The 16,552-nt window shown below is 42.6% G+C and overlaps 1 protein-coding gene across 8 annotated transcripts in view; it reads left to right on the top strand.

The window, feature by feature from the left end:
* Positions 1–11,809, top strand: part of LOC138982861 (cGMP-specific 3',5'-cyclic phosphodiesterase-like) — a 108,066-nt gene extending 96,257 nt beyond the window's left edge. For 5 of the 8 annotated variants that reach the window (XM_070356237.1, XM_070356235.1, XM_070356236.1 and 2 more), the window contains 3 exons: positions 5,540–5,696; positions 9,549–10,150; positions 11,237–11,809. In XM_070356237.1, the coding sequence (XP_070212338.1) occupies positions 5,540–5,696; positions 9,549–10,150; positions 11,237–11,398 (921 nt within the window). In that variant the 3' untranslated portion in view covers positions 11,399–11,809. Of the gene's footprint in view, positions 1–3,042; positions 5,424–5,539; positions 5,771–9,548; positions 10,151–11,236 lie in introns of those variants that run through there. The other 3 variants (XM_070356242.1, XM_070356241.1, XM_070356240.1) reach the window with 3 other exon arrangements.
* Positions 11,810–16,552: the final 4,743 nt, after the last annotated feature.

The raw sequence follows: 16,552 nt of genomic DNA on the forward strand, positions 1-16,552 counted from the left end.
TTTCCTGTAAAATACATTGACGCTTAACTTAACTTGTAAATCTAGGAATTTCAGAATCTTTTAGCATAATTGGTTGTAGAACGTATTTTTTTTATCAACAGATACAAAGATAAATACAATGTATTTTCACGATAAAATCGTGAAGTAAATGGCCTTACCGAAAATATACCAATTGCTATTTCATTTCTCAGTTGAAAGATATAGGAAATCGATGGTTTATAGAAACGGATTTGTCCATTAGAGTTTGTAGCGATTTTGCACTAATGCTTTCTGTCCACTAGCAGAAGAGGTTGCGTTTTTGTGTGTGTGTTTTGTTGTTTGTTTTGTTACATTCAGTCAGTACTTGACTCAATGATTTGACGAGGGCGAAGGGAAGATTTTTCTCCCGATGTGTGTGTGTGTGTGAGAGAGAGACAAGCATTTTTGTAAAACTACCTTGAGGATTTTTTGGAAAATTCGTTTTCTAACGGCGTTTCTCTCTGTTTTATGATAGTGCTCTTTGATGACGTCATTTTTCGCGTTGCAAAACAAAGTTGAGGAGGCACTGTGGTGGTCGCATTTATGAAGTTATTTCTTTGAAATGTTTACAAAGTAGTCTTTGTTTCGGTCCAAATTATGGGATTGCATTTGGCTTAAGAAAGTGTTTATTAAGGGCAGGAGCTACCTTCAAATACACCGGTTTTCTCTTCAAGTCATTTGACCACAGCATTCATGAAACAGAACTGTTTGTGTTAAAATTAGGTGTGCTTTTGCTTCAATGTATGAAGAGTAATAGTATATGATCAAAAACAAAATGTGCTTTTAGATTGACTTAGTAATAATGATTAAATGAAAAATAAGCAAAGCGATGAATCAAAACATGTAAGTTCACGGATGACAAGATAATTTCAAAACAATTTATCGGAATGATTTGAACTTTTACAGATCTGTTTTAGACATTCTGATAGATATTTTGTTCGAAACTATTTTCTCTAGGAAAAACAGTTAAAGAGATACACATTTTCCAGTATTTATCAAAATGTTACCCACAAAGCAACATTTGTATCTCTTTAACTGTTTTTCCTAGAGAAAATCGTTTCGAACAAAACACCGCGCTGAAATTTTCATATACATACGTGAGGGCATTTCCTTTTATCAGTTTTTGGGTAGCTTTATTTGATGACCTTATTTTTGCTTTTTACTAACACTTGATGCACTCTGACGGCTACAATGTTGAAGCTATTTCTTCTATATGTGTACCAAGTTGTCTTTGCTTTGGTCCGAACTATGGGATTGCATTTCAGCTTGTAAATGAGGAATGTGCGAGAGAACCGGACGTATTTCAATGCGTTCGATTGACTAAATGGTAAATCACACTCCAACGTTCTTGCATTTTGTGTGTTTGTGTGTGTTTTTTCGTTCTTTGTTTTTATTAACGTTGATTATGCATGCCTTGTTTATTTTATTAAGTTGTTCGTGTTTAACCATGTTTACCGTTGCAGAGAAAGCGTTTTCCACTGCCACAATATTGTTTCATGCGCTGATGCTGAGTTGAAGTTACATTTGCCTGTATAAATTTACCTTGTCAAGATTTATCGTTCCAGTGTTTTTCTATTTACCCCACTCTCGTTTCTTCCAGCCAGACAAATGAAAATCGAAATGGGCGATTTGCTCCGAGCCTGTGATGTATCATTTGGCTGTCAGCAATCTCCCATCCCAGTATGATTCTCATTTTGATGTTTTAATGATCACTGTTTGCGAGGACTTAACGAGGGCTGTCGTCTTCCTTTCTCCCATCACCCAGTTGTTTTCATTGATGTGGGCAGTGTTTGTCCTGCTGTCCTACTATGTTCTGAGACTCTGGAAAAGGTCATGCGTGACTTACAAAGCGTGGTAGAAGGCTGTGATGATTTCTTTGCAGTCCGGAGATCTAATTAGAGCACTTTTTTCTGTCTACGCTCCTTGTTTCCTGATATGTTCAACGCTTTTGATGATTTGTAGGATTGAAGACGGAGTAAAGGTCCGTGAAACGTACTCATTACAAGCAATGATTGAATTAAATGGATATTTTCCGCTGAAACTGTGGATAAAGAAGTGCCATTCTACCCAGTGTCTGCATTCATTCTAAAGCAACGGTTTTGCAAATGTCTGTTTCTCGAAATAATGGTTTTTAGCCAGCATAAAATAAAGGCTTGAAGTTACAAATAGATGTAAACGTTTTGAAAAAGTGAAAAAGTTTACGATACAGATAATGTAAGCACGAAGTAGCTGGCAAAGACACGTTCCATATTTTCCATGGTTTCGTATTTTGACAGATGTTTTGCTCTGCAACGGTAGAATTGTGTTTCTTGTTGGTTTACGATTTGAGTTTTTGAACGTAGTTGACATGATTTCATATTGGATTGGTAGCTGTACGTACTTCCAGTCCATTTTCTTGTGTTCCTTTTATTCAGATGTTTTTGGCGCTTAACATACATAGACAAATAAGCATGTCAGGTTGTTTTTCAGCATTCTGATAATTACTATAACTTCGGTCATTTCGAAAGAGACTGTAACTTGAAGAACGGACGGACACATAAACAACTGTAGTAGAGATCTTTTTTTTCTACCACAGCTGGATTTTGCACTCTGTTAAAATCTGTTTATATATATACTCAAACAATATATTTCAGCTCATATTTGCACCTTCCATGATAGGGCCGCACTGACACATGCAGAGTATAGTTTATGTGATAACTGCCGTAAGGTAGATGGAAAAGCTCAGAACCAGTAAGAGATCGAACAAGAGCGAGACTTAGAGAGAGAGACACACATAATAATTATGTGTGTTTGTCTTGGTATGTAAGACAAAAACCGAATCAGTCAAGAAATGCGTGCTGCATTTGAAAAGTTAAGACAGGGAGAATGTGTATATATACTTATGTCTGTCTGTAACAATCATAAAACATCTGTTGCACAATTTGCTTCACCGACATGTGTTTGATGTATCAATACAAAACACCCCTCCTACCTCGGTTCTCCTTGCCTCTCTCTCTGATCTGCCTCCTGGTGGGCTGAATAAAGATGTTCTCGGAGCAGTGGGGGAAGCTGTTGCCCCTGCTAGATGGCGTGCTGGCAAACCGCCGCCACTGGGCAGAGTTGCACGACCTCAACGAACTGCAGCCCGCCCTGCTCGCCAAGGCCGACGGTCCCGCCTGGGGAATCATCAACAGCTTTGCCGAGAAGGCCCAAAACGGTCAGTCGCCTAGCGACTCTGAGCATGAGGACACAGTAGAAACTGCTAAGAAAGAGTCTGTTGAAACAGAGCGTGGGTCACCCCCACCCCCACCTCCACCTCAGTCACCACCACCACCACCACCACCACCTCAGCTGCTTCCAGAGTCTCCGCCACCGCAGCCCGGACCCGAACGTCGCAGCCAAAGCGAGCGTGGTCAGTCTTCGAAGAGGAGCAGTCTTTGCTCTGGTGTTAAGGGAGAGGCCGTGCCTGCTACAGCCCGAGTGTGGAGTTTATTTGACCAGCACCACCAACAACACCACTCACTTGCAGTCGATTTTGGTTACTTTTTTTTCTTCTCGTTCTTTGCAGAACTCTAAGGCACCGGCACATTCGTTACAATGGAGATCAAAAAAGCTGACTCACTCGCTCTTAGTCTTTTTTGTGAAGCCAGAACGGGTGGTTTTAGCCAACCTTTTTGGTTTCTAAATCGTTACATGGGACAAAAAAGATTTCTGTGTTGTCTCGGTCATAATCAGAATCTGCAAAATCAACCGGTATTTTGCCTTGAAATGTTGAATGAGTTTGCTCTTAATTCATAACATTTCAGACTCGCGTTTGTCATTCTAATTTACATTTTCAAACAAAACTGTGCATTTGATATATGACACGAGGTTTTTCGTGGCGTGTGGATTGTCGTAGCGAAACTAGATTTTCTTTATATGTAAATTGTGCGCGTACTTGTCTGCAAGAAGGCTGCATAATGATCCTTTTTAGCAGACAATGGAATGTAGAATGTCTCTGTCCTTGACTAATCGAGACGACTCGACGTTTTTAAAGTAACGCAGGAATCAACCACATTCTGGATTCATGAAAGATCATTCTCGGGAGCCGTTTAACTGAATTTCCATCAACACAGCCGAGCAAAATCTCGCGCGATCTTAGCTTAGCCTAAGTGAGTGATTTGACCGTCATTAATACAGCGCAATTTGCAATGCGTTCTATGGTGACCGAGACGGCTTCTCTTGTTATGGAGTGAACCAGCCTTCTGTCGCGTGATCTCTGTTTGCACTTTTTCTTCGTCCTCATTTTTATTTCATACTGTCTTTTGTTCTTTGCAGCCTTTTTTTCTCAGCGCGCTGAATTGCACTGGACACTTTTAGAACGCTCGCCATCTGTTGGTTACATGTGTGATGTCTTTGCCTTCCACTTTACATTTTGCTTCATTTTTGCCTTTTTCATTGTTGTGAATGTTTTGTTTCAGTGAAGGTACTTTTCCACACGCGTCTCTAGTCATTGCTAACACTTTCACGATTCAACAGCTTTTTGTTCTAGGGATGGGGGAACGTATGGTTGAGGAATTGTAGATTGGTTGCTAGCTGGTAGGTCCCTACGATCCGATGATGCACATCGTGTCACGAACACCGAAGGCAAACACAGTAGAAAAGGAGATTTACTGTTGTTTAGGGATTTACATGTCTGCATGTATTCAGTGAGCAGTTGAGCCATCAGGTCGCCCTGCACTTGACGCCCAAGTCAGGTAGTCAGTAAAGCACAAGAACGACGATATAGCAGGCAGTAGCACATTAAGGATGCTGTGTGTTCAAGACTGACTTCGCAATAAATACTAGAAATTCATGTCGGTTTTCGGTCTAGTTTTTGAGTGCGGTTTCTTGCCTGAATGCCAAGACAGCCTTTATTTGAAACTCATAAAATAATTGACTTGTGCTTTCCTCGGCCCTCCCCCACGCCATACTCCCGGACTTTAAGTTACAAGATGTGCTAACTGTACAAATTCTGCACTGGGAAACGTGACTTGAATACGAACAGGCAGCATCCTTAACTCGGGTTCTTTATAGCCTCTGCAAAAGGACCAGCCTTTGCGGAGTTTTAGTTTAACATACAAGGCACGCGGCAGGAGGTGTCTTTTGTCCCCGGCTCATGACTCCAAGCCACAAGGCCCCGCTGCTGTAGCCCTGAAGTGTTGTATTTTTGTATCTGAACATGTCTGTCCCAACCTTGCGTGTGGTTTTACTGATTGATGAACAGGATCTTGTTAAAAATGTCTTCTGCCCCAATGGACAAATTATGCTGAAGCGCGCTATCACTTGTCTTATTCCTAGGTCCTGAATTTCAGTTCTTGTCCTTCTCCAACGTTTCACCAAATGCTCCATTTACACTGGAATTGTAATCCGCGCGTTATTTGCATTCTGCTGAATCTGATGTCCTTTTCTTCCCGCCCCCCCCCCCCCCTTGTCGAGTGTTGCGTTTGCTGTTCTGATCTCTATCTGTAGCTGATGATTGTAAGTGTTAAACGCTGCTGTGTGTTGTGTGTGGTGTTTGTAGTTATTCGCGGTAATGACGGACAAGCTGGACCCTCTGTACAAAGGCTGTGAAACTAACCGCGAGAAGTGGCAGCAGATGTCTGCACAGAAGGACAAGTCTTCGGATGAGGAGGAACAGAAGCAACAACAGCAACAGCCGCAGAAGCAGCCAGATAAAGGTGCACCTCCTGCTCTTCCACCGCCCACTCAGGCTTCCGCGCCCGCCCCTCCTTCTGATCCTCCCAGCGATGAGGTGTTCATGTCGTCCCCCTGTGGCCGTATCGGCGTGTTGCCTAACCGCTTTGCTGTCAACACTAACCTCCGTGTCCTCTTGTTGATGCTGCGTGTGACTAACACTTAACAAATCTGGTCATGCAATGTTGCGCCTTTAAACTCATGGTCTGGCACTGTTGCGCCCTTGTTAGCATGGTCTGGCAGTGTTGCGCCGTTCATGGCAAAGTGATCTATCTCTTTCCCTCTCTCTTTCTCGTCCTGTCTGCCTGCTGCAATGTCTTCAACATAACACAGTGTTTCAAATGAGCTTGTGTCTTGGTTTTGCTCTCTGCTACCACTGATTCTGGTTGTCATGTTGTCCAGGTCATCCTTTTCTCAACCTTCGGCTCCTCGTCAGATTTCTTATTTCTTGTGTGCCTGTTGTTGAAATATATCAACTCATTCGATCCTTCCTCGTCGGATCTTTATGTTATTATCTGTAGATAAGGTTTGATATGATCCTGTTTCTTGAGATATCATAGGTCTGGTTGAGTTCTCAATAAGATCGTCTCATGTCATCGGTTGTATTCGGCCTGTTGCCAAGGTAATCATATCATCTCATTTTCTGGGAGCATTGGAGATTTCTCATAGTATATGATGTCTTAGTTTCTTCAAGGAAAGTGTTGCTTTGGTGAAGTGTTTGAAATGCTGAAATTCCAGCAAAGCCTTAAGTATGCTTCTGGTTGCTTCGTGAAGTGTTTCTTTCTCTCTCTGTACCTCTGGCGTGTGCTTTGATCAACCCGCAGGACTCTGTATGTCAGATATACTTGCTGTCTTTTTAACTTCTGCAAACCTGTTATAACGATATAACAACTCGCAGACTCTGTTTAATGGATGTGCAGTTACAGAGAGGCTTTGGGTTTCAGTTTACACACAATGAAGATACCGTTGTAATAAGTTAAGACAGGCTTGTCTCTGTCTGTTTCTAGTATCGTCAGGAGAAGAAGGAAACACACAAGTGTTTACTTGCTTTGGATAATAAAATGTGATTCTTTCTCTCTTTATTTCTTTCTATACGTTGTGTCTTCACCCGCAGACGTACCAGCTTGTTGAATCTCTTTGGTGCATCGTAGCCTCTTACGTCAAAACTTTCTCGCTTTTCGCAATTCTTGCTGTGCAGATTGTTGAAGTAACTATTTTGCTGCTTGTCTATGTGTCTGTCAAGCTTTCTGTTAAGTTTCTACTCTCTCTCTCTCTCTCTCTCTCTCTCTCTCTCTCTCTCTCTCTCTCTCTCTCTCTCTCTCTCTCTCTCTCTCTCTCTCTCTCTCTCTCTCTCTCTCTCACACACACACACACACACACACACACACACACACATCTGCTCCCGTGCAATTTCAGCATTTCAAACACATGTTAAAAAAATAGTCGAAAGCATTTATTTCTTGCGTCACTTGAGAATAATCCTGCATAAATGTAAAAAACAGGAAAAGAGCAGTTTTAATTCGCTTGGAAAACGTTCTCCTCAGAGAAACCGAGTTCAGCAGACGGAAACTAAATCAGCAGTAATTACATTGGGGGGGGGGGGGAGGGGGGGGGGATATTTTCGCTTAACGCACAAACTTTTAAGTTTAAAGCGACGCGCGTTTTTGTTTTTTTAACCAAATTGCTTTCCACATTCTGCTCATCGAAAGGACAAAAGATGAGGTTTATATTCATCTGTGAAGCTTCTTACCGGACTGCGTTGCAAATCAACCCACAGGCATGATCACTAGACTGACACTAGTTTGAACGCTTTTAGATCACACAGTAATGCGTAGCAGTGAACCTAATAGACGTCAGTAGTTCGTTTTTGAACAGTTCGAAGCGCTTTCACAAACATCAATGAGATAGTTGTGAGCAGTCCGAAGAGCTTTCGCGTGCGTCAGTAGTATATTTTCAAACGTTTCAAAGAGCGTTCAAACACTTTAGTAATTTGTTGTTAAGAAGTTCGAAGAGCTTTCCGTTTCACATACACCTTCTGTGGCGTCTACGGCTGCCATATAGCGAAGTTGTCGCTAGATCGACGGTAGTTTTCGATTCTTTCAGAAGACACCTGCAAACCAGCATTCAGCATTCACCTGCGATATAGCAGTTTTTTCTATGCTTCCAGAACACATTCACCTGCAAAATAGCAGTATTGTTGATGCTTTCAGAACACGTACACCTGCTATATAGAATTGTTTTTGATGCTTTCACAACACAAACACCTGCGATATAACTTTTTTCCGATGCTTTCAGAACACATTCACATCCAAACGATATTGTTTTCGATGCTTTCGTAACAAATAAACCTGCAAAATTGCATTGTTTTTAACTCTTTTAGAACACTATCAGCGTTGTTTTCGATGCTTTCATGACACTGTATGCAATAGGCATGTGGAGGCAGCAGCTGCAAGCATTTCGCAGAAAATCGTGGAACGGCAACTCACATAGCTGCTGCATGTATTGTCTGATTCAGAGGCATACTGACGCGTCTCAAAATCGCTTTGATTTAGAAAAGACGTAGTTTCTGTTCCACACCGCTGCGCTTAATACGAACAACAACAAAAATCAGCACTAAGACATTTCAATCGGATTTGCAGCCTACAGAAAACTCACTCTAGCCCGCATGTTACAGAGCAATAGATTTGCTTTCTGGTCTTTTTCCCTGTTCTTTTGCCTTTGTTTCCATCACTTGCAGCAACTGCGATTCTTGTTCTCTTTCAGTCTCAGTCTGCCACTGTTCCAAGGATTTCTGTTGAAACGAGCATTTTTTTTCTTCTCGTGTTTCGTAACTAATTGTGCTTCTTGATCAGAGCATTCGTATTTCATTATTTTTATCATTTCTTGATCAGTCTAGTCTGTCTTATTTCAATCTGTGGATTTTTTCCCTTTTGCAATAGTATTAAAATATAACTTGGAAATTAACTCTTCCTAATTGTACGGTTTCGTAGTTGTTGGTTTTTCTAATACAATACACACTATTTACATTTGTCTGCTGTGGCGAGATTTAAACTCACACTCTCTCTTACACTCTCTTCCTTTCTGTTCCTTCTTACTGCAGTTCTGGATTTGTTTCGCCTTTTGTGACTGTATCAGTCTTCTCTTCAAGTTTTACATTGTTTCGTAACATCGTTTGATTTTTCACTTTAACAAAATTACAATTAACGGGTATTGTAGCCAATTCTGCCTTTTGTTATCCTTGGGCAGTGGCAATCAAGTGTAAAGTAGTTATACGTAGAATAGAAGTTAAAAGTGTCTATTGAAAGCTTCCGGAAATTACACTGATTCGGGTCTTTGGTTATTTTGTTTTGAAGAATAGCGTATTTTAGTAGCAGTTCCTTACTTCCTTCTGACATAAAATGTTTTCTCCTCATGTTTTATACATATTTTTAAGGAAGTGCTATAATTCTGAACGGTTACAAGAAAAGACTACATTCTTGCGTGTGTAAACTAACATATTCGTAAGCATTAACTGTTGGTGTCGAAAAGTTCAAACGAATAAATAAAGTGAATTAAGCGGGCACCTGTGGCCCAGATTTGGACAATTCTGTTTATGCACTATTTGAAAAGCTTACTTTTTTGTAATAGTTTTATTTTATGAGTATGAAGGCCAATTTTATTTTATGAGTATGAAGGCAAAAGCTATGTTCTAGGAATCTTATGAGTATGCAAGCAAAAGCTTTTTCTTGATGAGTATTATGGCACAAGCCTCGTTTTTGGAGTAGTGTTCCACAACTTGTGTAGGCGTTTTGGGTTCATGCTGTAAACCGGCCCCCATTATGGCTTTTTCTCTGTAGAAGAAAAGCCAGCCAAAAAAGAGCCCGAGGATGTCGCGGTCTCCAGTCAGGGTGAGCCTGAGCAAGGCAGCGGCAGCCAGCAAGTCGGTCCCCCAGGTGCTGACCGTGACCAGGACGCCCACAGTCATCAAGACGTCGCTAAAGACCAAGGTGGTCCCGCCAGCCACCAGGACATTGCCACCCCTCACCACGGCCAGGACCGGGAACAAGAAGGGCAGCCACCAGTAACCGCAGCCTCCCCGAACACCACCACCACCACCAATGCCACCACAACCCTTCCCTCCGCAACTACCTCCGACACAGCACAGCCACAGTCCACCCCCATGCAACCCCCACCTCGTCACGTCAACGGCGAGAGTCATTCAGCCCCGACCCTGGTGACTTCACCTAAAGACTCCGAGGCAAGGTTGTCCAGGAGTGCATCCAGTCCTCGCAACGCCAACAACTCGTCCACACCGTCCACCCCTCCCCCATCCCCCAGCCAGCCCAAGGAGAAGAAGGAGGAAAAGCCGCACGTGCAATCCCAAGCGGGGGTCAAGGACACAGCAGGGGTCCAGCCCTCCAAAACACACCATCAGAACGGCAGCAATGCTGTTAAACAGGTTGGTTTGAAATAATAACAGTTACTAAATTCAACTCGTGAACATTTCCTTGCAGGTCATTCTTCTGCTGTCTAAAGCTTTAGAAAAAAGTTGACGCGCAGAACATATACATGTCTCGGTTGGTTCTGGACTGTGCCTCTGGTTGTCTCACTCTCTCTTGTCTGAAGTCTCTTTACCTTGTTCTGATGCTTAAAGGAAGGTGGCTCCATTGATATGTACGAAGTTTGGGGTTCCTGTTGTTCGGTGCTGTCATTTCAAACAAAAATCCGAATTGTGCATCTTTTGAGTCCATCTGAAACTCTTTCTTGGCAGGGAAAGTCTTTTGGGCCTGAATCTTTGAACAAGGCTCCTACAGAGAACTTGCAGGAGAAAAAAGGGATGGAGAGGAGAGACAAGAAAGACAATCAGTTGGAAGAATGAAAATACACGTCGCGACAAGGTGTAGAAGAGGAGGGTTCCAAGGGACAGTGAAAATATGAATCAAATGAATATGGGAAAAGAGTAGGGAAAATATCTTTCTGGGTTCACAAAGGAAATTTTCTTTCTTCACACTGAACACATGATATATTTGATGGTTTAAAAAATATCTCTCGTGTAAACCTGCGTCAGCGTTAGGACCGACCGGCACGGTTGGCCTAGTGGTGAGGCGTCCGCCCTGTGATCGGGAGGTCGTGGGTTCGAACCCAGGCCGGGTCATACCTAAGACTTTAACATTGGCAATCTAGTGGCTGCACCGCCTGGCGTCTGGCATTATGGGGTTAGTGCTAGGACTGGTTGGTCCGGTGTCAGAATAATGTGACTGGGTGAGACATGAAGCCTATGCTGCGACTTCTGTCTTGTGTGTGGCGCACGTTATATGTCAAAGCAGCACCGCCCTGATATGGCCCTTCGTGGTCGGCTGGGCGTTAAGCAAACAAACAAACAAAACAAGCGTTAGGACCAAAGCGGCACGTAGCAAATTCCGTATAATCAAGCAGGAGGAGTTCGACATCCAGAGTATGTGCGTGTGTATATTGTCCAGAAGACAATTTCCCATCTGTATGTTCGCATCGGAGTGTTTCTATCTAAAACGTTATTCTGTTGCAGGGCGGCCCCAAGCACGGTGACGGTGACCCACACAATCACATCACCGAGCATGCGCAGGATCCCCAGCAGCCACGCGGAAAGCGGAAGACCCACGCCCAGGCGCATGCGCAGGCCACCAATGACAAGACCACGAAGAAGAGTGGCGTTTGCCTGGTCAGCTGACTACCGGGCTGCTTTTCTAAATCTTGACATGGAAGTCTTCTCATTCTGCTGGTCACTGCCGCTGGGTACACACAGAGCACGGCCCAGTGGTCGACCCACCTCCGGCCAAGTGGACCGCACTGTTGACTGGTTTTGGCGTCGGCTTGGAGACGCGACGGTTCGGTCACGTGCATCTCCACAGGCGTCTGATTGCGGGCACAATCTTCACGTACTATATCATCATTAAACCTGTTCCTTCTTCTTCGACCCTCAGTGTTTAACTGTTAGCATTCAGGCCAAAGGGACAAACCGTTCACAAGTGTTAGCGTCGGCTATGACTGGAAAACATTGGTCGGAAAAAAAAGATTACGGTGCATTTTCAGTAACGTTTCACACGTGCAGAATCTTCACACAATAAATCATTCAACCTTGTTCCTTTTTCTTCGACCTTGCAAGTCCGACTGTTATCATTTCTCGTCAAGGCAATTTAAAGCAGTGGTTTTTTTATAGTGACTGACACGGGGTGAACAGCACACTCTCTATGAGTGGACATGTCGCTCAGACACGTGGGGACGTGTTTTCAACATTTTCTTGGTCCGCAAGAGGAAAAACAAACACCAGAAAACCGAAAAAACACACACACCAACAAAAAGACGAATACAATTATGTGGTAGCAGATCTACCAGATTCTTACCTTAAAATCTAACGTGTTTAGACAGGTAGCGAATGGTTCCGATCAATATTGCAGGCAAAAGAAGCCTTGGCATCAACAGACGAGAGTGCAGAGCGGTAACGTTATAACTGAACTAATTCAACACCGTTAGGAGCGACGTCTGAGAGCTGTCACAAGGGAAAAACGCTGCGTCAGTCTTGACATCGTTGTCGACTCTGATCCGCCTGGGCTCTCATAGATGGGCAAGGTCTTAAACAACAGCTGTTTTGACAATTGGCTGCTACAAGAACGGTTAGTTTTGGAAATGTTTAGGTGTAGACAAAACAAAATATTCACTGGTACGTCGAACAAAAGGGATACACGATGTGTTTTATACAGCCTATTAAATCTTTTGTCAACATCTGCTTAATATTATGCTTTCATGCGGATGAACAGCTATTGGGAATGAACTACGGTGAGATTGTTATTTTGTCACTAGTCAAGAGTGTTCTTTCTGACCATTTCCACCTCTATCAACCGAACGGGTAATTGTTTACCTTCAAATAAGATTTGTTTTCTAGGGCCTGCTGTTCAGAATCTACAACCCCTAAAGGAAAATGTTTTATTGGCGTAATGGCTATTCGGAATCCTTTGAGAGGCATTAAGAACTCATAATAAAGAGTTACAATCGTTGCCATGTAGAAAACAGATTTGCCAACTTCCCATTCGCGCCTACATTATTAGCTAGCTCTCCTGGTCGCCAAAGCGCTGTAACGGTCTCTCTGCAGGCAATCGCAGAGCCGTTACAGTCGTGTGAACGCTGCACAACTGCCCCTTAGAGTCGTCACTCCGGATCGATCAGTGAAATCTGGCGTGCTTTGTTGTCTGACGAGGGCGTGAACAGATTGAATAAACAGCCCCGTGGAGACAGCGGGTTTGGTTCTGTCATGGCGGCGACTCTCGCCTGACGCCCCCTCTCTCGGGAAGATGCCCCGGACAGGGGACCTAATCTGCGCCTTTCTGTCCTGTCAGTATCGACCTGGCCCTTAACCATCTTTTACTCCCCTCTTCCCCCCTTCTCTATCGCTCTCCTCTCTCTCTCTCTTTCTCCTAATCTTTCCCTCCCTAGCATCTCCACCCCTTCATCCTTCTCGGCTGGTCTTTCTACCACAGTAGCTAGCCTGACCACTTCCTCTGACCCCCCCCCCCCCACCCGCCCCCCAAACGCTGCCCACCCCCACCTGACCACTCACTCTTCCACCACCACCAACCCCCCCCCCCCCCCTCACGTGTCCTAACTAGGGCAGCTCAGTAGGTCAGTTTCGTCTTCGACAAGTTCTTTATACAAGATTCATACCTTTTGTACCTTCAGTCGTGCCCATCCTCTGAGATTATCGACCACCACTCTCAATCTGCACCCTATTTTTAACTTGCACTGCAGTTCATTATTCCGCACAACAGTTGACAATTAGCATCCACTCTTTTTGAAGGGTCTGAGAGATACAGAGTTTATGCTAGACTTCTTTACTACATACAATTTTATGTCAAATGATTACTTAACTGTAGCCTTGAAAAAAAGAAGACGATTAATTACAAAGGACTTGCAAGATCAGCCGAGAAAAGGATTCTCTACAAGAACAAACGGTGGACAATTGTGGGATGTGCAAACACATGCATTTTAGCAAACTGCGGTGTTGTACGTGGCAAAGACTACAGAACGTGTACAGAAGTATTTGTGGAGGGACACAATGGTGTGGTTAGGCTATGATAAACTCTGCTTTTCTCGTAATGGTACACCAAAAACCGCTCAGAAAATGTATCAAGCCTGTGCGGTTACAAGAGATTGTCAGTTACAGCAGATTCGTTGTTGGATTAACTGGAACTATTTCTGTGCGAAAAAAGACTTTGTTCGCACATTGAGTCAATTTGCTGGCGTCAAATTGCTGGAATTCAATATTAGCGTTTTGCAACACCACACAGTAGATTTGAGCGGGCAGGTGAACTGGTGGCAAGAAACTGAGTAGCTGCGACTGTGATCAACTGCAATAATAAAACATTGTGAGAATTGTTCCTTCAGAGTTTATTTCTGTTTCTTCCCGGCCTGCAAAACGGTTCGGGATACCTGCATAACATACACTCATAACATACACAAAACGTTGTGAAATTTGATTGTTGTGTTGTCTTTTCGTTTTGCACCAATATGATCGATAACAAAGGTGGGAGAAAATAACCGGTGGATTCGTATCCGGCGAGGCTACACTTGTGTACACACACAAAAGACACAAGCGGAAATGACGCTTCAGGCTTGGGCTACTTCCGGAAGAAAGCGGAGAAAGTGTTTATTGTAAGCGCATGCGCAGGTTGGTGTCGTATATCAATGTGGGTTAACATCTTGCTAATACAACACTGTCTCTCACGCGTGTCTGTGATACGGAACTGGGCATTTAGGGGCCCTATGCAGTAAGAAAGAATCGATAGCTAGTGGAACCGTTCATGCATTTCAGGACCACTTGTCGAATCTAACCAGTTGGTAGAGCACATTTCTACAGTCCCTGCCAGTGGGGAAGTTGAACGTTCCTGTGATACAAGGCTGTGTTGGACCTTTTGTATGTGTTCTCTTTTATATGTGATGTATATGTACTTATATCTTACTCCTACTTGTTTATCTTTTGTAACCAAAAAAAGTATCATTGTTGTTTAGCTTTCACTGATTAAAGATGTTGAATGTCAAGTTGCAATTTACGGAGGAGAAACACATCGCTGGACGGTTTGGTGATGTTGTTATAGGTTTTGTGTGAGTTAGAGTTTGGTGCGCTATTTCAGATGATTTTCTGATCTGACTTAAACTGTTTTCAAGAAGACAACTCGGTTCAAGGAACACGAGCAAATGTGTTGGAACTGTAGCAAAAGGACCAATGTGAGATCAACAAAATGAAAAGTAAGCGCATGTGCATTCCCCGTGTTTCAATATTGTGTTAATCGTGATGCAATCCTAATGATAATTATACTAACACTGTAGGCGAAGTTTGTTTATGTGACTGTGTCTGCACAATCTGTATCAAGTGGTTACGTTGTGAAACAATCAAACCAAATCCCGTCCTTTTTCTACACTTCTCGACAAGTGTACACCCAACTTGTGTATGTTTTCTGTGACTTCGGCATCAAATGGTCACATTTATCTTTTTCTTCTCCTTTGTAATTGGTGTATGATCGTGGCCCAGGAGTCCTATTCTGTACGCATGTCTGGTGATGTTGTGTAAGAGATGTGATATTAATCTATTAATGCGTTGAAAAAGACACATTTTGCATCACTAAAGCTCCATCCTAAGTAAACAAGGTGATTCTGGATCGACAGAAAATACTCTTGGTTTTAGATCCAGAGTCACTTGATGTTTGGTGCCTTGTCCTTACAGCACTTTCTGTCTACCCTATGTCCCCAATTGTCACACGGTCGGGTTTTTTTTCTATGAATGGCAAAGACATCAAAAACCTAAAATGGTTCCTTATCACTCCCTTGCAAAATCAAGTCAGTTGTAACGTTAACTCAGAATTAAGCGAAACTTGGAGCCCGAACTGTTTCAGGCTTGGATCTTTTTTTGATCGTACGGTATGATGTTTAAATCAGTGTGATTGGACCATTATCTACTATTAATGCAGACGAAAATTAATTGGTTTGTTTTTTTCATCTTTCTTTTCCAGGTGTCTTTCCAAATTTCCCTTTGAGTATTTCAGAATTATTTCCTAACTGTCTCCTTACCCTTTTGTATTCCTTTTCTTACACCAGACAGCTAAGCTTGTTTTTTCGTGAATTTGAATTTAAACTCTTTTGTAATCTGTTCTTACACCATGAGTTAGGTCATGCTTTATTGATATTATATTTCTTGCTGTGTTATGTCCGGTCAGCTCTTTTGAGTAAGGGATTCAGATAAATCTTGATGATCGATAAACTTGCAATGTGTTATCCTGTTTTCGCTCACTTCGGTAAAACAAAATAATGTCATTTCTTTGGGAACCATTTGCAGTTAGGTTAGTTTTGATCGATATGTATAATAGGAGTGGAATCATGCAGTACACCTTTGGTATATTTGTGACCACACTATGTGGTCTTTTATATGATACACATTGCATATACCGCAGTGCTATTTTACCCCAACATCTACAGAAGAACCCGACGAAGCTGAAAACAACTGAGAAACTTTGAGGATATCTTTTTCTAATAAACTAATAACGAACAAAGAACAGTATGTGCATGACGCACTTTAGCGGACAGTAGTGAGAATCTGATCATGGACAAGCTTTTGTTTGACATCCAAATAAATGTCAGATTTGTACATCTTTTTTGTAAACGTTTACTAAAAACGACATTCCTGAAGAAGAAAAAATTGCCTGGGCAGTATAGATTTGGTTCCTTACATCTTGAAGAAATTGAGTGCGATGAAGCGTGCTATGCCTTCTTTTTTAGATATTTGCTGAAAACCGCGGATCTCTAAATAATATTTGCCTTGGTGATATAATTTGGTGTC

The sequence above is a fragment of the Littorina saxatilis genome, linkage group LG12 (genome assembly GCF_037325665.1).
Source record: "Littorina saxatilis isolate snail1 linkage group LG12, US_GU_Lsax_2.0, whole genome shotgun sequence".
Classification (NCBI taxonomy): Eukaryota; Metazoa; Mollusca; class Gastropoda; order Littorinimorpha; family Littorinidae; genus Littorina; species Littorina saxatilis.